Source organism: Entelurus aequoreus, linkage group LG16, assembly GCF_033978785.1.
Source record: "Entelurus aequoreus isolate RoL-2023_Sb linkage group LG16, RoL_Eaeq_v1.1, whole genome shotgun sequence".
NCBI lineage: Eukaryota > Metazoa > Chordata > Actinopteri > Syngnathiformes > Syngnathidae > Entelurus > Entelurus aequoreus.
Genome location: NC_084746.1, coordinates 50,217,894 through 50,240,941, shown reverse-complemented (window position 1 = coordinate 50,240,941; position 23,048 = coordinate 50,217,894). Strand labels below are relative to the sequence as shown.

General features: G+C 35.7%; 1 protein-coding gene across 8 annotated transcripts in view; it reads left to right on the top strand.

Moving 5' to 3' along the window:
• The window catches only part of LOC133631145 (microtubule cross-linking factor 1-like), a 132,642-nt gene that overhangs the window by 86,721 nt on the left and 22,873 nt on the right, over nt 1-23,048 (top strand). For 7 of the 8 annotated variants that reach the window (XR_009821404.1, XR_009821405.1, XM_062023241.1 and 4 more), the window contains 2 exons: nt 10,177-10,281; nt 15,985-16,206. Coding sequence is in view for 6 of the 8 variants with exons in the window: in XM_062023241.1 (XP_061879225.1) it covers nt 10,177-10,281; nt 15,985-16,206 (327 nt within the window). In the remaining 2 variants the exon portion in view is untranslated. The remainder of the gene's footprint in view (nt 1-10,176; nt 10,282-15,984; nt 16,207-23,048) is intronic. The other variant, XM_062023243.1, reaches the window with a different exon arrangement.

The following is a 23,048-nucleotide window of genomic DNA, read 5'->3' as shown; positions in this document are numbered from 1 at the left end:
GTGTGTGGGGAGGGGGTTGGTGGTAGCGGGGGTGTATTTTGTAGCGTCACGGAAGAGTTAGTGCTGCAAAGGGTTCTGGGTATTTCTTCTGTTGTGTTTATGTTGTGTTACGGTGCGGATGTTCTCCCGAAATGTTTGTCATTCTTGTTTGGTGTGGATTCACATTGTGGTGTGTATTTCTAACAGTGTTAAAGTTGTTTATACGTCCACCCTCAGTGTAACCTGTATCGCTGTTGATCAAGTATGCCTTGCATTCACGTGTGCGTGCGTACAGAAGCCGCACATACAGTATCTTGTGACTGGGCCGGCACGTGGTTAGAATGGATGTAAAGCGGACATGACGACAGCTCGTAGAGGATGTTAAAGGCAGTGCCTTTAAGGCACGCCCCCAAGACTTTGGTCCGGGTGGACTATGAGATATAATGACTGATGAACACCTTCGTTGGATAATGAAGGTTGCCTCAGCTCAAAGCCTGAGCCCCGACATGAATGAACTAGCATCCAAGAAAAGATGGCACATCAGATTAGATCAGTGTGTTGCAAACTGAGCAGTTTAAAGTCCAGAATGGTTGGTTTATTCATTGTTATTTTATTTTCAAATGTATTAGCCTGTGGAAAAAGTTAATGTTGATATTTACCTCAGAAGGCTGCAAATAGAAAAGAGGCATTCAATTTTTATTTAAATTGTATTTGATATGCCATTGATATTTTTTAATTATTAGGGTCTGCATGTACCCTGTATAAAAGACTCCCACAGGGAGTCCTTTGTACATGGACAAAGGACACTATTGCTATTGTAAGGTTTATTATTATTATTATTATTATTCCGCCGCCACAAAAAACTCTAATTTGACCCACTTAACATGCTTCAAAACTCACCAAATTTGACACACACATCAGCACCTGCGAAAATTGCCATCTAATGAAAAAAACAAACCCCAAAAATCAAAATTGCGCTCTAGCGCCCCCTAGGAAAAAACAAAAACAAACTGCCTGTAACTCCCACTAGGAAGTTCGTAGAGACATGAAACAAAAACCTCTATGTAGGTCTGACTTAGACCTACATTTCATAATTTAACATCCTCGGGCAAAAACCAACAGAAAGTTGGCAATTTCCCCTTCAACTTAACAAATGACTAAAAACACTCATTTTTGCCTCTTTGAGCTGTAATTTGACCCCCTTAAAATAGTTCAAAACTCACCAAACTTTTCACACACATCGGGACTGGTGGAAATTGCGATCTAAAAAAAAAACCGAACCCCAAAACTCAAAATTGCGCTCTAGTTATTATTATTATTTGAAACTCGATTTTGCATGTCACTATAAATATACATATTATATACTATATACACTATAAATATATTATATACACTATGAATATATTATATACTATATACACTATAAATATATATATATATATAAATATACATATAACTAAAGGTTAATTTGTTCAACCTTGGCCCGCGGCTTTGTTCAGTTTTAAATTTTGGCCCACTCTGTATTTGAGTTTGACATCCCTGCTCTATATAAAAGCGCTATATAAATATAATTCACATATGAGTGATATTGTTACTTCAAGCGCCAACGCAGACAGCCTATTTTAGCGGCGCATTGATAGCAGTGAGCTAATGCTAGTTTGCACTGCACTAAACTGCTCCTGCTTTATCTCAAACTTGCTAGAAGTAAATACTAGATGATACTTCATGCATCGCTCACCTGCTAGCAGACAAATGTGGCCGTGGATGGTGAAAAATACTTTTTTTTTTTAACCCTTCATGAGGATTGTGATTGAATCTTTACCTAAACAGATTTATGGGAGCGTCACAGCGAGAGGGGAAATATTACAGTAAGTTTTTGTATTATTACGGTTTGAAATGGTTAGTTTGAATGTTTGGCACCTCGCAATGCTGTTGACGCCTTAGTGTTTCAATAAAGCTGCATCCGTTTAGCGCTCGCCTTCTAAAATGTATTACTCATCCCCCTTGTGTTAGGGATCATAACACAGTTCTCATAATTGGATCATAATTTCTCCCAAAGTAATCGCTGTTTGCTCTCACGACGTCTGCTTGATTAGAATTGTTGTTGATGGGGAAGGGATCTGCGGTTGCTATTTCTAACATGACGGATCACGTGACATTATCTCTCGAAATAGGTCGGGAATCTGTGTGAGATTTGTACTATTTCCATATCTATTTATTCGCAAACTTTGGAAGTTTTTTTGAGTCATAAATCAGACATATATGATAAGAGCTTCAATATAGAGGCAACTTGATTTTCCACTCTACTGGTACTTTAATTACAAAAAAATATGTATATATATATTTTTTTTTCAATTAAAATGAGGAAGTCAGGATTGTAGTGCACAGCTTTTCAAAGCAGGGTTTGAAGCATGATACTGCATGATACTGATAAAGCATATTCCCTAGGGTAACACGCACCCCACTATTTGAGAAGAACTGACCTAAGGTAATGTAGGATAAAAGATCCGTATCACACCTAGGGATGATGTTTGATAAGGAATTATCGAGTTTGAGCCTATTATTGAATCCTCTTGAACCGATTCCTTATCAATTCTCTTATCGAGTCCAGATAGGTTGTTGTATATGGAAAAAAACACACAATATTTGGTTTAACAAAAGCTCACTTTTATTATATAATAAAAAAATTAAATCTAATAAATAAATAAATATTGACTGTTACCCACCTAAAAAAATAAAATAAAATAAATAAATATTGACTGTTGTTACCCAAAGTATATTAAGTGGGATTTTTCAGAGAAACAAATATATACAGTAACACAAAAACAACCTGTCTCTGTGATCACTATATGTGTATAAATAATAATAGAGTGTTAAATAAAATCAGTCCCTTGGGCACAAAACTGAAAATAATACAGCTCTCCAAAAAGTGCACTTCTGCTGCTATTGGAACATAACTGTTTGTTATGATGTTTTGACATTTTTGCACTTTATTTCTTTATTGAAAGAACATTCTACGAAGAGAAAAGTTATTTGCAAATGTGGTTACAATGCTAAAAAATGAAAAGTTAAAGCTAAAAAAAGAAATACACTTTATTGAGTTAACATTATTTCTTTATGGGGGAAAAATGTTATGAGCTAGAGAATATAACAACTACACTACCCAGCATGCAACGGGAGTTACGAGCATGCGCGGTAGCCCCGAAAAGTGTTGCATGTTGCCACGCTGTGAAAGTAAACGTCAAGAACTCAGCCAACACGCCTCGTCTGCATTATTTATAATTAGACAGACAACACATCTACAGTGTGATTTTGTTTTGTTTACAAGGAAAGAAAAACAAAAGTTCAAAAAGGGAGATATGTTGTATATATATGTATGTGCTGCGGTTGTTTTAAGAACGTTGCGACAGCTGCCGTAAAGGAGGTGCGTTGCTAGCCTGGTTGCTATGTTTCCGGTTGGTCGTAAAAGTGTTGGTCATGTGTTTTACCCTGCTAAAATCTCTCAGTAAAGTTATTCGATGGATTATAGCTTTTGTTTTGAACTTTATTACACCTTGGAGCGCTTTTTCCCGTCCATTATTTTCCTGCTTTCGCTATCTGCGCCTAATGACTGAGCTACGTGACGTCATTTATTGTGATGTCCCACGGAGCATTTCTGGTCGGGACGGGATTCGAATAAAGAATCAACTCTTTTCCTTTACTATAGTGGTCTCGATAACGGCTACCGGTTCTCAAAAAGGGATTCGAGTCCGAGGACTCGGTTCTTTTCTTATCAAACAACCGGGAAAACCGGTTTCGAGTATCATCCCTAATCACACCTAAACTTTTCTTTTCCGTTTTTTTTTTTTACATTTCCTGAACGTTTAATCAAAATTTGTGAGTTATGTTGTTAACAAACAAACAGAAAAAACAAAGTAATACATAACCTCCTGAAATCTAGACCAATACTAATAAAATACTCTTTTAGACCATTGGACTACAAATGAAAATATTTTTTTTATTCGGTATAAAATATATTCAATTCCAGCTTGTCTAAAGGCTCTCAATGATCATACTATGATGATTTATTTCACTTCCTTCTCTACTTCTTAAAGATCCACTCACAGTGTTTGCTTTCTACGGAGCCCCTAAAGGGACATGGGGGAATTATTATTTTTTATTAAAAAAAAAAAAAAATTCATATTTTTTTTTAGATATGTATCTCGTGCGCACAAGAAACTATCTCGTGCGCACGCAAAAGTTTCTCGTGCGCACGACAAACTATATTTTTGCTTTTTAGAGAAATGCTTTGACATTTTGTTATAATTGTTAATATTATCTGGAATCAATTTTTGGCAGCAACAAAGTGGCCATTTGGGTAGATATTTGTTCTAAAAAGCGTATTTCTACAAGTAAACAGTACAGTAGGTACTTGATTTATATACAGTATATGTAATACTAATAAGAGTATTCTAGTAGAATATACAGAGATAAGATGTGTCAATATCAAAATATTACTTGAAATCAATTTTTGGCAGCAGCAAAGTGGCCATTTTGGGTAGATATTTGTTCTAAAAAGGGTATTTCAACAAGTAAACAGTACAGTAGGTACTTGATTTTGATATATGTAATGCTCGTAAGGGTATTCTAGTAAAATTTGCGTGTGTAAATATGGGATGTGTAAATATCAAAATATTACGTCAACACACTTTTTGTTAGGCAATATTACATTTAATGACAATTTTACATAAATGAACACATCCAAACACGTTGTACATATTTATTATGTGCAAGAAGAAATAACAGTTACAATTGTGTGTATCTTCCGAACAAGAAAGAGGTTTTATCACATCAACGTGCGCACGAGAAACTATATTATTGTTTTTTAGAGAAATGCTTTGACATTTTGTTAAAATTGTTGATATTATCTGGAATCAATTTTTGGCAGCAACAAAGTGGCCATTTGGGTAGATATTTGTTCTAAAAAGGGTATTTCTACAAGTAAACAGTACAGTAGGTACTTGATTTTGATATATGTAATGCTCATAAGGGCATTCTAGTAAAATACGCTTGTGTAAATATTACGTCGAATCACTTTTTGTCAGGCAATATTACATTTAATGACAATTTTACATAAATGAACACATCCAAACACGTTGTACATATTTATTATGTGCAAGAAGAAATAACAGTTACAATTGTGTGTATCTTCCAAACAAGAAAGAGGTTTTATCACATCAACGTGCGCACGAGAAACTATATTATTGGTTTTTAGCGAAATGCTTTGACATTTTGTTAAAATTGTTGATATTATCTGAAATCAATTTTTGTCAGCAACAAAGTGGCCATTTGGGTAGATATTTGTTCTAAAAAGGGTATTTCAACAAGTAAACAATACAGTAGGTACTTGATTTTGATATATGTAATGCTCGTAAGGGTATTCTAGTAAAATATGCGTGTGTAAATATGGGATGTGTAAATATCAAAATATTACGTCAAATCACTTTTTGTTAGGCAATATTACATTTAATGACAATTTTACATAAATGAACACATCCAAACACGTTGTACATATTTATTATGTGCAAGAAGAAATAACAGTTACAATTGTGTGTATCTTCCAAACAAGAAAGAGGTTTTATCACATCAACGTGCGCACGAGAAACTATATTATTGGTTTTTAGAGAAATGCTTTGACATTTTGTTAATATTGTTGATATTATCTGGAATAAATTTTTGGCAGCAGCAAAGTGGCCATTTGGGTAGATATTTGTTCTAAAAAGCGTATTTCTACAACTAGACAATACAGTAGGTACTTGATTTATAAACAGTATATGTAATGCTAATAAGAGTATTCTAGTAGAATATGCAGAGATGTGTCAATATCAAAATATTACTTGAAATCAATTTTTGGCAGCAACAAAGTGGCCATTTGGGTAGATATTTGTTCTAAAAAGGGTATTTCAACAAGTAAACAGTACAGTAGGTACTTGATTTTGATATATGTAATGCTCATAAGGGCATTCTAGTAAAATACGCGTGTGTAAATATGGGATGTGTAAATTTTAAAATATTACGTCGAAATGAACACATCCAAACACGTTGTACATATTTATTATGTGCAAGAAGAAATAACAGTTACAATTGTGTGTATCTTCCAAACAAGAAAGAGGTTTTATCACGAGAAACTATCTCGTGCGCACGAGAAACTTTTGAGAAATATCTAAAAAAAAAAATGTTAAAAAATTTTATAAAAAAAAAAAATTCCCCCCATGTCCCTTTAGGGCCTAAAGGGACATGGGGGGAATTATTTTTTTTAATAAATTTTTTTTTACATTTTTACGAGCATTCTTTCATGTCCCTTTAGGCCCTAAAGGGACATGGGGGGAATTTTTTTTTTTAATAAACATTTTTTACATTTTTTTTTTTAGATATTTCTCAAAAGTTTCTCGTGTCCCTTTAGGCCCTAAAGGGACATAGGGGGAATTTTTTTTTTTAATAAAATTTTTTATTAAAAAAAATTCTTGTTTGGAAGATACACACAATTGAAACTTTTGCATGCGCACGAGATAGTTTCTCGTGCACACGAGATAGTTTCTCGTGCACACGAGAAACTTTTGAGAAATATCTAAAAAAAAAAAAAGTAAAAAAATTTTATAAAAAAAAAAAAATCCCCCCATGTCCCTTTAGGGCCTAAAGGGACATGGGGGGAATTATTTTTTTTAATAAATTTTTTTTACATTTTTACGAGCATTCTTTCATGTCCCTTTAGGCCCTAAAGGGACATGGGGGGAATTTTTTTTTTTAATAAAATTTTTTTACTTTTTTTTTTTTAGATATTTCTCAAAAGTTTCTCGTGTCCCTTTAGGCCCTAAAGGGACATAGGGGGAATTTTTTTTTTAAACATTTTTTATTAAAAAAATTTCTTGTTTGGAAGATACACACAATTGAAATTTTTGCATGCGCACGAGATAGTTTCTCGTGCACACGAGAAACTTTTGAGAAATATCTAAAAAAAAAAAATGTAAAAAAATTTTATAAAAAAAAAAAAATCCCCCCATGTCCCTTTAGGGAATTTTTTTTAAAATAAAATTTGTTATTAAAAAAAATTCTTGTTTGGAAGATGCACACAATTGAAACTTTTGCATGTGCACGAGATAGTTTCTCGTGCGCACGAGATACATATCTAAAAAAAAATATGGAAAAAAAAAAATTCTAAAAAAAAAAAAATTCCCCCATGTGCCTTTATGTTTAGGGGCTCCGTAGCTTTCCCACTGGAAATGTCCGTATATATTTGATTTCGATTTAGCATCTAAATGCTCTTTCTACCATTCAGAATGCAACGGGTGTGTAAATGTCAAAACACTGCGGATGCTGAGATAGGAAAATAATCAATAGTCATGGTCATGGATTTATTAGTTTCTAATATGCTTAACAAAGTTACATTAAAGAGTTTTTAAAGTCTATCCGAAAAGGTGTAGGAGGAATGACTGATAGTCGGATTAAAAGTCACCATGGTGCTGAATTTCCTCCAGGGATCAATAAAGTACTTTCTATTCTATTCTATTTCATTCATTTTGTAGTAAGAGAGGAAAATAAAGAATGAGAAAAATAGATCAATGATTGAAAAAGAAAGTCAAGTTCAGAGTCATTTTCAGTGCTAATTTCAGTTAGTTTGTTTGCCCTGTAGTTTCAACAATTTGCCCTTCATAGTTTAAAAAGTCAGTGACGTAACGATGACATATTACGCAGCACATCTGCGTGCATTCTTTCAGTAATCCCCCGAGGTGAAGGGACTGAGGCGGGATTAGCGGGGCGCTGTGTGATTTGTGTCCGACATTGGACTGACAGGCCAGGCGAGGCCGAAGGTCGCCACTGAAGCCCAATCCTGACATTGCAAACAAATCATGCGCCGACGCTTGATTTGATGTTTCGGCTTCTTTACTGAGGTCATGAAGTGTATATACTCACAAGAAACCGAATAGCTTTGTCTTTGACCTTTTTTTTACTTAAAGAAAGCAAATTAACATATTATATGAGAATGTTATGTTATGATTATCTTTAACCGAATCACAGCAGCGCTCAAATTTAAAAAACAGCATTTCCTCTCATGTGATATTGCTTAATCAACATTAATGATGTGCACTTTAACAACTAGGCTTACAACTATACCTAATATATAAAGGGGTGGAAAAGTGACTATTACCTGCAGGGCAAACATTAGCTAACCAGAAGGCAATAACAACACCTGCTTAAAAGATCTAATAGAAATGTCCCTGAGGAATGTAAGGTGGGAGTACTGTAATTACTAGAGATGTCCGATAATATCGGCCTGCCGATATTATCGGCCGATATATGCGTTAAAATGTAATATCGGAAATTATTGGTATGGGTTTTTTTATTATCGGTATCGTTTTTTTTTTTTTTATTATTTTTATTTTTTAATTAAATCAACATAAAAAACACAAGATACACTTACAATTAGTGCACCAACCCAAAAAACCTCCCTCCCCGATATTACATTTTAACGCATATATCGGCCGATAATATCGGCAAGCTGATATTATCGGACATCTCTAATCCTAATAATAACATAAAGCGTTGTCTTTGAAGGTATGTACAGTGCCTCACCACATAGCGCCTCACCACATCGCAGATTTAAAAAAACCCAAAACAAAATAAAAGTTTTTTTAAAGCATACTCTGCAATTGTTTGGTCCTACAATATCAATATTACAGTAGTATTGGCCACTAAATGAGACCAAAGCAATCAGAGCGCGCTAGTCAGTATTGTGGCCACTGATTGTGGCCACTGATTGGCTCAGCAGCAGCATTACTATATTAGAGTTTAAAAAGTGTAAAGGTGACTAAAGGGGGTTATTTCATGTCTACACTGCAAAAAGCCAGTGTTCAAAAACAAGAATAAAAATACAAAAATGAGGGGTATATTATTTGAACTAGGGATGTCCGATAATATCGGCCTGCCGATATTATCGGCCGATATATGCGTTAAAATGTAATATCGGAAATTATCTGTATCGTTTTTTTTATTATCGGTATCGTTTTTTTTTGTTTTTTTTAAATTAAATCAACATAAAAAACACAAGATACACTTACAATTAGTGCACCAACCCAAAAAACCTCCCTCCCCCATTTACACTCATTCACACAAAAGGGTTGTTTCTTTCTGTTATTAATATTCCGGTTCCTACATTATATATCAATATATATCAATACAGTCTGCAAGGAATACAGTCCGTAAGCACACATGATTGTGCGTGCTGCTGGTCCACTAATAGTACTAACCTTTAACAGTTAATTTTACTCATTTTCATTCATTACTAGTTTCTATGTAACTGTTTTTATATTGTTGTACTTTCTTTTTTATTCAAGAAAATGTTTTTAATTTAATTATCTTATTTTACTAATTTTTTTAAAAAGTACCTTATCTTCACCATACCTGGTTGTCCAAATTAGGCATAATAATGTGTTAATTCCACGACTGCATATATCGGTTGATATCGGTATCGGTTGATATCGGTATCTGTAATTAAAGAGTTGGACAATATCGGAATATCGGATATCGGCAAAAAGCCATTATCGGACATCCCTAGTAATTACCTAACGTTACATTATTATTTTCCATAACAATTTAGCCCCCTCCACAATATTAACCCGACGTTAAAACAGAACTAGCTATTTATTGATTAGCAATTGCCGAATCATGTAACATAAGCTTAATGCTAAAAAGCCAGGTTACTATCACATTCTGTAACAGACAAATAATTTCATGTAGGCTAACGTTACCTACCTGCTACCTCTGTCTTTTTCTCGTTTCTCCTCCTCTTTTCTCTTTTTTCTTCCCTGGGCACCTGACAGTTTTGGCCGTTTTGACATCTTGTGTTGATTTTTTGATGTGGTAAGAGTCATGATACGGGAAGGGAGGGGGCGCACCGTGCGGGGGCGGGGGGGTTATGTAATGTTGTAACAAATAATATTTCTATTAAATAGGCTTTACTTTGCATTTTAATTAACATGGGATTATTTTTTGTATTTAGAAATAATAGTACCAACTTTTTTCTTTTTTTTTTAATCCAACATTTGTGGCACTGGCGTGGCGCCCCCTGATGGACGGCGCCCTTAGCATTTGCCTATACGGCCTATGCCACGGGCCGGCCCTGCTGTGACTAACCAGCGTCTTCTGCTGTTGTGCGTTCAGCTAAGGGAGGCGCCCGCTGCTGACGCGCACCAGCTTCGCGCGGATCACGAGCGAAGGACGAGAGTCGCGTCGGACGAACGGGAAACTGTCGCCTCGCTGCCGCAGGTACGAGATTGCAGGCCACAAACGTTCCTTCATTTGCATTTCTCACTACGCATCAGGCTTGTGCATTGAGGGATCACTTCCTTACATTTGAATTGAGGATGCAAACAGGAAGTCAAATTCATATTCAAATTCTAATTGGAGAGTTGCAATTCCAATTATTCATTTTGGTGTATTGCAAAATCATGTTTACAGTATTTTATATATTTCATAATATTACTACAAACTTCATGTACACAATTAATTGGAATGTTTTGATGTGTTATAACATGTGGTGTCCCAATCCGATATTGACGTTGGATATCGGTCCAATGCAACGTTCCCTCCAATGTGCGCGCCTGTGCAACTGCGCACTGCTCAAGCGTCCTCTGCGCACGGCAAATCTATGCCACGCACAAAATCAAATAAAAAAATAAGCGCATAACAATTTTCGACACACGGACATGACAGAGAAAACAGTTTTCGTCATCATTGTTCAAATATTGTAACGTCTGTCGAGACGCTTTGAGGACATGAATTCCATCCATCACTTTACTGAGCAAAACTCTTTATTGTCGGCCATAAACACATCACCAAAACATTAGTAGGAAAAAATGATATCTAGCAAAAGTGGTCATTTTCTGCAGTACAAACCAGACCAAAAGCAACTTTGTTATATCAACAGCAGCCGCTCGCTCTTTCTCACTTGCGCCAACACATGCACATATGGCACTTAGCCAGTGATGCGTTTACAGCCACACAAAAAGTCGGACAACTCCAACACCACACATAAAGTGTCATTCCAGGGCGTTACACTATGATTTACCAATCAAATGTGTGCTTATTCTAGTGTCATTTATTACGAATTTTAGTTTATAAATATTAATCATGAAATGCTGTTAGTATATGAAATAAATACTAATAAAAATATATTTTTTACAAACAGGAAGTTGCAGGAATGTACACATGATCCCCTGCTTACATCTCATTGTGCAACATGTGAATGTTTTAATGGGAACTAAATGCAATGTCTGAAAGGGGTACAAACTATTTCCAAAGCAGGACCTCCACCCAGACAAACAATACAAGTACACAGCTCATGAAAAACTATATTTGTTGTTATTGTCATTGTAAGTGGGCCTGAACACTTATATTAAAAATGGAAATGACTGCTGTCATTTGATTATAATAATAAGAGAATGTTGTCTGTCTATCTGTGTTGGCCCTGCGATGAGGTGGGGACTTGTCCAGGGTGTACCTCGCCTTCCGCCCGAATGCAGCTGAGATAGGCTCCAGCACCCCCCGCGACCCCGAAAGGGACAAGCAGTAGAAAATGGATGGAGATGTAACTTGTTATTTAGTCAGGTTTGGGCCAGGTGTGCTGCTGGTGTAGCCACAGTGTGCACGTCTGATGTTGCTCACGTGGGCTCCACTCAATGCTCAGGGAGTTTTTGCCTTTGCTCACACACATGAACAATTAGAGGGAACATTGGTCCAATGTCAGCTAAAAATGTATATAGGCTCGCATCTAAAATCTCCGATATAAGTATGTTTACTTGTGCAAAGCTGGACAGCCAGTTACCATCTAAATGTCCTCCAATAAGCACACAAGGTTGGTCTTTTCTTGTATTTTACTCAAGTCGTTTACAAAAGCTAAAGGTTATAGCCTACTCGGAGCTGGCAGCTACACAACAGCTAAGCACACAATAGCACATAAGCTAGACATACGTAGTAAATAGACATGTCCGATAATATCGGCCTGCCGATATTATCGGCCGATATATGCGTTAAAATGTAATATCGGAAATTATCGGTATCGTTTTTTTTATTATCGGTATCGTTTTTTTTTGTTTTTTTTGTTTTTTTTTTTTTAATTAAATCAACATAAAAAACACAAGATACACTTACAATTAGTGCACCAACCCAAAAAACCTCCCTCCCCCATTTACACTCATTCACACAAAAGGGTTGTTTCTTTCTGTTATTAATATTCTGCTTCCTACATTATATATCAATATATATCAATACAGTCTGCAAGGGATACAGTCCGTAAGCACACATGATTGTGCGTGCTGCTGCTCCACTAATAGTACTAACCTTTAACACTTCATTTTACTAATTTTCATTCATTACTAGTTTCTATGTAACTGTTTTTATATTGTTTTACTTTCTTTTTTATTCAAGAAAATGTTTTTAATTTATTTATCTTATTTTACAAAAATTTTTTAAAAAGTACCTTATCTTCACCATACCTGGTTGTCCAAATTAGGCATAATAATGTGTTAATTCCACGACTGTATATATCGGTGTTGGCTTTTATCAAATAAACTTCCCCCAAAAATGCGACTTATACTCCAGTGCGACTTATATATGTTTTTTTCCTTCTTTATTATGCATTTTCGGCCGGTGCGACTTATACTCCGGAGCAACTTATACTCCGAAAAATACGGTAACTTATTTATGTTTATTATTTTAAATGCAGATTTAAGTTTGCGGCTGACTTTAAGGCAGTTTCTTCAGCGGCAGCCGTCGTCATTAAAGTTAAAAGTAGGGATGTCCGATAATATCGGCCTGCCGATATTATCGGCCGATAAATGCGTTAAAATGTAATATCGGAAATTATCGGTATCGGTTTTTTTATTATCTGTATCGTTTTTTGGGGGGGGTTTTTTAATTTATTTTTTTATTAAATCAACATAAAAAACACAAGATACACTTACAATTAGTGCACCAACCCAAAAAACCTCCCTCCCCCCATTTCTTTCTGTTATTAATATTCTGGTTCCTACATTATATATCAATATATATCAATACAGTCTGCAAGGGATACAGTCCGTAAGCACACATGATTGTGCGTGCTGCTGCTCCACTAATAGTACTAACCTTTAACAGTTAATTTTACTAATTTTCATTAATTACTAGTTTCTATGTAACTGTTTTTATATTGTTGTACTTTCTTTTTTATTCAAGAAAATGTTTTTATTTTATTATTATTTTTAAAAAGTACCTTATCTTCACCATACCTGGTTGTCCAAATTAGGCATAATAATGTGTTAATTCCACGACTGCATATATCGGTTGATATCGGTATCGGTAATTAAAGAGTTGGACAATATCGGAATATCGGACATCGGCAAAAAGCCATTATCGGACATCCCTAGTAATAAATGTCCTTAATAGACCAATATTGCAGTAAAAAAACAAGACAATATATGTCAATATAAACAGTTGCATATTAATTAGGGATGTCCGATAATATCGGACTGCCGATATTATCGGCCGATAAATGCTTTAAAATGTAATATCGGAAATTATCGGTATCGGTTTCAAAAAGTAAAATGTATGACTTTTTAAAACGCTAGGGAGAAGTACAGAGCGCCAATAAACCTTAAAGGCACTTCCTTTGCGTGCCGGCCCAGTCACATAATATTAAGTTAATTAAGTTAAAGTAGCAATGATTGTCACACACACACTAGGTGTGGTGAAATTTGTCCTCTGCATTTGACCCATCCCCTTGATCACCCCCTGGGAGGTGAGGGGAGCAGTGGGCAGCAGCGGTGCCGCGCCCGGGAATCATTTTTGGTGATTTAACCCCCAATTCCAACCCTTGATGCGGCGTGCCAAGCAGGGAGGTAATGGGTCCCATTTTTATAGTCTTTGGTATGACTCGGCCGGGGTTTGAACTCACAACCTACCCATCTCAGGGCGGACACTCTAACCACTATCTACGGCTTTTCACACACATAAGTGAATGCAATGCATACTTGGTCAACAGCCATACAGGTCACACTGAGGGTAGCCGTATAAACAACTTTAACACTGTTACAAATATGCGCCACACTGTGAACCCACACCAAACAAGAATGACAAACACGTTTCGGGAGAACATCCGCACCGTAACACCACATAAACCCAACAGAACAAATACCCAGAACCCCTTGCAGCACTAACTCTTCTGGGACGCTACAATATACACCTCAACCTCCTCATGCTCTCTCAGGGAGAGCATGTCCCAAATTCCAAGCTGCTGTTTTGAGGCATGTTAAAAAAAATAATGCAGTTTGTGACTTCAATAATAAATATGGCAGTGCCATGTTGGGACTTTTTTTCCATAACTTGAGTTGATTTATTTTGGAAAGTCATAAATTTTACTTTTTGAAACAGATACCGATAATTTCCGATATTACATTTTAAAGCATTTATCGGACAATAATATCGTCAGTCCGTCCGATATTATCGGACATCCCTAATTAATATGCAACTATAATTATTTGAAACTTGTGTTTAGACATATATTGTCTTGTTTTTTACTGCAATATTGGTCAATTAAGGACATTTATTACATACATTGTTTAATGCATCCAGCGGGGCATCACAACAAAATTAGGCATAATAATGTGTTCATTCCACGACTGTATATATCGGTATCGGTTGATATCTGAATCGGTAATTAAGAGTTGGACAATATCGGATATCGGAAAAAAGCCATTATTGGACATCTCGAATATTAATTATACACTACCGTTCAAAAGTTTGGGGTCACATTGAAATGTCCTTATTTTTCAATGAAGATAACTTTAAACTAGTCTTATCTTTAAAGAAGTACACTCTATACATTGCTAATGTGGTAAATGACTATTCTAGCTGCAAATGTCTGCTTTTTGCTGCAATATCTACATAGGTGTATAGAGGCCCATTTCCAGCAACTATCACTCCAGTGTTCTAATGGTACAATGTGTTTGCTCATTGGCTCAGAAGGCTAATTGATGATTAGAAAACCCTTGTGCAATCATGTTCACACATCTGAAAACACTTTAGGTCGTTACAGAAGCTACAAAACTGACCTTCCTTTGAGCAGATTGACTTTCTGGAGCATCACATTTGTGGGGTCAATTAAACGCTCAAAATGGCCAGAAAAAGAGAACTTTCATCTGAAACTCGACAGTCTATTCTTGTTCTTAGAAATGAAGGCTATTCCACAAAATTGTTTGGGTGACCCCAAACTTTTGAACGGTAGTGTACATTCAAAGTCTCCAAGGCAGAAACGTATTAGAAAGTATCCAGTAACAAACGCGTCCGCATAATTCAACTTACTGTGTTCTGAGTTTAAATGAATGAATTATTGTGACCGTGATGTTGCCAAAAACTAATCAACACTCTTTTAAAAGCATACATCTGTCATAATGTTAGTGTTTTTCATACCTCCCATTGTTATCTGTTTGTTTAGTTTCACTTAATCGAGCCTTTACTAAAATTCCACACTACAACCTAATAAAAGTATATGTAGGATTCTTGCTTATATCATATCGGATTATTATCAGTATCGGCCAAGGGCTCCAATGTCAATATCATATCGGAAGTGAAAAAGTTGTATTGGGACACCCCTAATTATAACCTTTAAATTATGGGTGGAAAAATGCTTATTTACCCAAACATTTTTTTTCCCAAGTATTTAAAATAGACAGAATTTGTGTTTAATTTGAGTGTTTGTGAAGTATTTTTAGTACTTAGGCCAAAAAACCTTTGCAATAAACGTGACATATTATTTTTGTTACTTGGCTCTAAAAAAAAAAATGTTTTAATAGCAATTAATTTGATTCCACTTCCTGTAATTCCAATTCCACATTCTGTAGCAGTGGAGCCATCTTTAATAACATTTCAAATTCTTCATATCAGTTGAATTGAAATTGCAAATTCTGACATTTAGTATGTGTTCTATTCTTGCAGGAGGAAAAGCGGCCACATCCCGAGACGCAGCATGCAGTTCTGCAGTTGCCAGGCCTTCAGAGTCCGGAGTCTCCCTGGGCTCAGGAGAAGGCGGCGCTGCAACAAGAAGTCCGTCTCTTCAGACGCAACACGGCCATCTTCTACATGAAGCTCAGGTCCATCCTGGCGCAATGGAGGCTCGGACGCAAAGTCGAGGCACTCGACGAGGGCGCACAGCCAGAGGTGACCTTTAATGGGCAGGAAGTGTCCGCGAGAACATTAGTGCACTGCAAAAAGTCAGCGTTCATAAATAAGAAAAAAAAAATACAAAAATGAGGGGTATTTAATTTGAACTAAGCAAAATTATCTGCCAATAGAACAAGAAAATTCTGCTTGTCAAGACTTTCCAAAACCAGTAAAATGAGCTAACCTCAATGAACCCAAAAATACCTTAAAATAAGTATATTCTCACTAATAAGTGCACTTTTCTTGGTAGGAAGAAAATTGAGACCTATTTGCTCAATATGTTGAAAAATATTCTTAAATGAAGTAAATGCTAGTGCCATTATCTTGACATAATGATATGCGCTCGGCATCATGATTTTTTTTCATGCTTGAAATAAGAAATTATTACTTAAAAAAGTAGTTTTATACTTGTGAGTAGGGATGTCCGATAATGGCTTTTTGCCGATATCCGATATTCCGATATTGTCCAACTCTTTAATTACCGATACCGATATCAACCGATACCGATATATGCAGTCGTGGAATTAACACATTATTATGCCTAATTTGGACAACCAGGTATGGTGAAGATAAGGTACTTTTTAAAAAAATAAATAAAATAAGATAACTAAATTAAAAACATTTTCTTGAATATAAAAGAAAGTAAAACAATATAAAAACAGTTACATAGAAACTAGTAATTAATGAAAATGAGTAAAATTAACTGTTAAAGGTTAGGCAAGGCAAGGCAAGGCAACTTTATTTGTATAGCGCTTTTCATACACAAGGCAGACTCAAAGTGCTTCACAGACAACAAAGTGAAATGAAAGAAAATAAAAGCAAAATTAAAATGCAGACAATAAAAATAAAAACAGTGCAGACGTTAAAAGTTAAAAGATTAAAAGATTTAGCTGAAAGCTAAGGTGAACATAAAAGTCTTCAGTCTAGTTTTAAAAGTAGTGAGAGTTGGGGAGAGTCTGACATCTTCAGGTTAGTACTATTAGTGGAGCAGCAGCACGCACAATCATGTGTGCTTACGGACTGTATCCCTTGCAGACTGTATTGATATATAATGTAGGAAGCAGAATATTAATAACAGAAAGAAATGGGGGGAGGGAGGTTTTTTTGGGTTGGTGCACTAATTGTAAGTGTATCTTGTGTTTTTTATGTTGATTTAATAAAAAAAATAATAAAAAAAAACCAAAACCGATACAGATAATAAAAAAACCGATACCGATAATTTCCGATATTACATTTTAACGCATTTATCGGCCGATAATATCGGCCTGCCGATATTATCGGACATCCCTACTTGTGAGTGTTGATGACACAGCTTTGCAACAGTCGATATTCTAATTTCAAGCATGTTTTACTCAATATAGGTCATAACATCTCAGCAACAAGCTGTAATATCTTACTGAGATCATTTAGGACCAAAACACTTAAAACAAGTAAAACACTCTAACATCAAATCTGCTTAGTGAGAAGAATTTTCTTATCAGACAGAAAATAAGCAAATATCACCCTTATTTGAGATATTTAATCTTACTTAGATTTCAGTTTTTGCAGTGTGTTCTGTTGAAGAAATAAAGAATATTCATTTTCATAATTTGATGAGAGCGGAGACATTGTGAGGAGATGTTATCTCTCCCTGAGGAGCAACATCCACACTCATTACAGCTTATTATGAACTCCTCTATCTGTTTGTTTTCCATTTTTAATCAGGACCCCCCCATCTTCAAGGCCACCTTGGGCACCATGACATTATTGAGATACAATAAAAGTCAACTTTACATATTTATTAAGATGAAAGATTAAAGATTAAAGTACCAATGATTGTCACACACACACTAGATGTGGTGAAATTTGTCCTCTGCATTTGTCCCATCCCCTTGGGGAGCAGTGGGCAGCAGCGGCGCCGCGCCCGGGAATCATTTTGGTGATTTAACCCCCAACTCCAACCCTTTGTTGCTGAGTGCCAAGCAGGGAGGTTATGGGTCCCATTTTTATAGTCTTTGGTATGACTCGGCTGGGATATTTATAAGTTTTAAGCGAAAAGAAAGTCCCCCTCCCCCCTCAACATGGCTGAAAAAACACTACAGGCTTTGTGTCTGTCAGGTTTAAACACTGATGACATCTATTAAACGGACAAAGAAGCAAGGAATTAAACAGAGACATAATTAAATTTGGCTCAATTGAGGAGAGACGTCTGGACTGTACTCTTGCACAGTCTCACCACGCTCCTGACGAAAGATTGTACGCCTCCTCTTTTATTTGGACTTTCCCTGATTACGTGGCAACAGCTGTTTCTAAGGGACGGGGGTGGTAAACAACCATCGCCATTGATTACAACAGTTCAAAGAAAAGGTCGTAAACAGTTCACAGAAAAAGTCGTAAAACAGTTCAAAGAAGAGGTCTGTCAGGTTCAAACACTGATGACATCTATTAAACAAGACAAGAGGCAAATAATTAAACAGAGACAGAATTCAATTTGGACTCAATTAAGGAGAAACGCCTGGACACCCTGTACTCTTGTACAGTCTCCAGCACGCTCTGCCAAAAGATTGCACTCCTCCTTCTTTATTTGACTTTCTCCGACCACCTGACCACCGCTTCCACTTCCAGAGGGAAGTGGGTCGTAAACAGCGTTGCCTTTGGTTACAGAATAGTTCAAAAGAAGAGGTTGTAAAATAGCTCAAAAAGAGTTCCATAAAATAGTTCAAAGAGAATTCGTAAAATACTTCAAAAAGAGGTCGTCTGGAAATTGGGCAGATCCTGTCATCTCTCCGCTTTGAAGTCCTTGGGTTAGAACAATATCTTTCTGTTGATTACCATACATGAAAGAACACAGGAACACTTTCATGTTTCTCCCCCCCCCACCCCCCCCTCACCACCCACCCCCACCCTATACACAGTGGAGTTTTACGAGCCTTACTCTTGGTAGGTTTCAAAGACAGCTTTTGTCTTCTTGCCTGGAACTCATTTCAACACAAAGTTTTTTGTGATAACTTACAATTATTCTAACAAGGTCCCTGTAGGGGAGTCTGGTCCTGCTTCCTCTTCGCTTTGTAGATCTCGGGTCAAGACTATATCTTTCTGTTGATTACAATACATGAAAGAAACAGAACACCTTCATGTTGCTTCCCATCCTACACAGTGGAGTTTTACAAGCCTTCTGCTTGGTCGGATTAAAGACAGCTTTTGTCTTCTCGCCGGGCGAGCTGAACTCAATGTAATACAACGTTTTGTGATAACTTAGATACAATTATTTTGACAGTGTCAGTACTGTAATCAACAGGTAACGCATACACCTTTCATCCTAAGCAAGGGCGCAGTCTAGGGGCCATTTACAACCACAGCTAGTTTTAATATTGTTAGAATAACATTAAACAGCAAAAATAGGGGGAAAAAAGTCACAGTTTAAAGAAAAAAAAAGCGGAAATGTTGACTCTAACTAGGGATGTCCGATAATGGCTTTTTGCCGATATCCGATATTGTCCAACTCTTTAATTACCGATACCGATATCAACCGATATATGCAGTCGTGGAATTAACACATTATTATGCCTAATTTGGACAACCAGGTATGGTGAAGATAAGGTACTTTTTTAAAAAATGTGTCAAATAAGATAAATAAATTAAAAACATAAAAAAGAAAGTACAACAATATAAAAACAGTTACATAGAAACTAGTAATGAATGAAAATGAGTAAAATTAAGTGTTAAAGGTTACTACTATTAGTGGAGCAGCAGCACGCACAATCATGTGTGCTTACGGACTGTATCCCTTGCAGACTGTATTGATATATATTGATATATAATGTAGGAAGCAGAATATTAATAACAGAAAGAAACAACCCTTTTGTGTGAATGAGTGTAAATGGGGGAGGGAGGTTTTTTGGGTTGGTGCACTAATTATAAGTGTATCTTGTGTTTTTTATGTGGATTTAATAAAAAAAAAAAAAATTAAAATTAAAAAAACAATACCGATAATAAAAAAAAAACGATACCGATATTATCGGACCTCTCTAATCCTAATAATAACATAAAGCGTTGTCTTTGAAGGTATGTACAGTGCCTCACCACATAGCGCCTCACCACATCGCAGATTTAAAAAATAAAAAATAAAAAGTTTTTTTAAAGCATACTCTGCAATTGTTTGGTCCTACAATATCAATATTACAGTAGTATTGGCCACTAAATGAGACCAAAGCAATCAGAGCGCGCTAGTCAGTATTGTGGCCACTGATTGGCTCAGCCTCAGGCAGCATTACTATATTAGAGTTTTAAAGGTGACTAAAGGGGGTTATTTCATGTCTACACTGCAAAAAGCCAGTGTTCAAAAACAAGAATAAAAATACAAAAATGAGGGGTATATTATTTGAACTAGGGATGTATTATCGGCCGATATATGCGTTAAAATGTAATATCGGAAATTATCGGTATCGTTTTTTTTATTATCGGTATCGGTTTTTTTTGTTTTGTTTTTTTGTTGTTGTTTTTTTTTTATTAAATCCACATAAAAAACACAAGATACACTTACAATTAGTGCACCAACCCAAAAAACCTCCCTCCCCCATTTACACTCATTCACACAAAAGGGTTGTTTCTTTCTGTTATTAATATTCTGCTTCCTACATTATATATCAATATATATCAATACAGTCTGCAAGGGATACAGTCCGTAAGCACACATGATTGTGCGTGCTGCTGGTCCACTAATAGTACTAACCTTTAACAGTTAATTTGACTCATTTTCATTCATTACTAGTTTCTATGTAACTGTTTTTATATTGTTGAACTTTCTTTTTTATCCAAGAAAAATGTTTTTAATTTATTTATCTTATTTTACTAATTTTTTTAAAAAGTACCATATCTTCACCATACCTGGTTGTCCAAATTAGGCATAATAATGTGTTAATTCCACGACTGCATATATCGGTTGATATCGGTATCGGTTGATATCGGTATCGGTAATTAAAGAGTTGGACAATATCGGAATATTGGATATCGGCAAAAAGCCATTATCGGACATCCCTAATTTGAACTAAGCAAAATTATCTGCCAATAGAACAAGAAAATTTGGCTTTTCAAGACTTTTCAAAACAAGTCAAATTAGCCAACCTCAATGAACCCCAAAATACCTTAGAATAAGTATATTCTCACTAATAACAACTACTATATGAGTACGTATTTTCTATTGTTTCATTGAAAATAATTTGTTTTAATATGAGACACAATTGTGTCAAAGTCATGATTTTTTTTTTTTTCATGCTTGAAATGAGAAATGATGACTTTAAAAAAGTAGTTTTATACTTGTGAGTGTTGATGACACAGCTTTGCAACAGTTGATATTCTAGTTTCAAGCATGTTTTACTCAATATAGCTCATCAAATCTCAGCAACAAGCTGTAATATCTTACTGAGATCATTTAGGACCTAAACCCTTAAAACAAGTAAAAGACTCGAACATAAAATCTGCTTAGTGAGAAGAATTATCTTATCAGACAGAAAATAAGCAAATATCACCCTTATTTGAGATATTTCATCTTACTTAGATTTCAGTTTTTGCAGTGTAGAGGGCTCATTATGTTGCAAAAGGGGAAGTTTACAACTGGCCTTTAACTGTATGGCAAAGAAAAGGAGCGCTTGATTTGCTCACCCTAACCCACCTCAGCACAGTACGGGTAATCTGTCTCAATGGAGCTTTTTATTTTTTTTTAAGCTATCGAAAGTAATGGTAAACCAATATTAATCTGTCCACTGATTGGCTCAGCCTCAAGCAACATTGCTATATTAGATTAAAATAGTGTAAAGGTGACTAAAGGGTCTTGATTCATGTCTCAAGGGCTCTCATAATGTTGAAAAAAGTATTGAGAAGCTCGTAAACATGTTTTTATGCCCTTGCTATTAAAATATATGATTTATAATTACTTTGCGGAAATTCATTTATCACGGTCATGTCCAGAACCAATTCAATCAATCAATCAATGTTTACTTATATAGCCCTAAATCACCAGTGTCTCAAAGGGCTGCACAAGCCACATTGACATCCTGGGCTCAGATCCCACATCAGGGCAAGGACAAACTCAACCCAATGGGATAACAATGAGAAACCTTGACAGCCCTATGTACATATTTTAGCCTAATTACAACATTTCAAAAATACACCAAAGTCATCCTTTGATTTTGCAGTATGGTAAAAGTAAAAATTTGGACACAATTGTTCTAATCCATCAGGCAGTTTTTAACTAGGGAGGCACAATAAGGATACAGATAACTTCTTGCTTCTAAAGACCGACATCTATACCGTACTATCGGACTATAAGTCGCAGTTTTTTTCATAGTTTGGCCGGGGGTGGAGCGACTTATGTGTGAAATTATTAACACATTAGCGTAAAATATCAAATAATATTATTTAGCTCATTCACGTAAGAGACTAGACGTATAAGATTTCATGGGATTTAGCGATTAGGAGTGACAGATTGTTTGGTAAACGTATAGCATGTTCTATATGTTATAGTTATTTGAATGACTCTTACCATAATATGTTACGTTAACATACCAGTTGGTTATTTATGCCTCATATAACGTACACTTATTCAGCCTGTTGTTCACTATTCTTTATTTATTTTAAATTGCCTTTCAAATGTCTATTCTTGGTGTTGGCTTTTATCAAATACATTTCCCCCAAAAATGCGACTTATACTCCAGTGCGACTTATATATGTTTTTTTCCTTCTTTATTATGCGTTTTCGGCCGGTGCGACTTATACTCCGGAGCGACTTATACTCCGAAAAATACGGTAACTTATTTATGTTTATTATTTTAAATGCAGATTTAAGTTTGCGGCTGACTTTA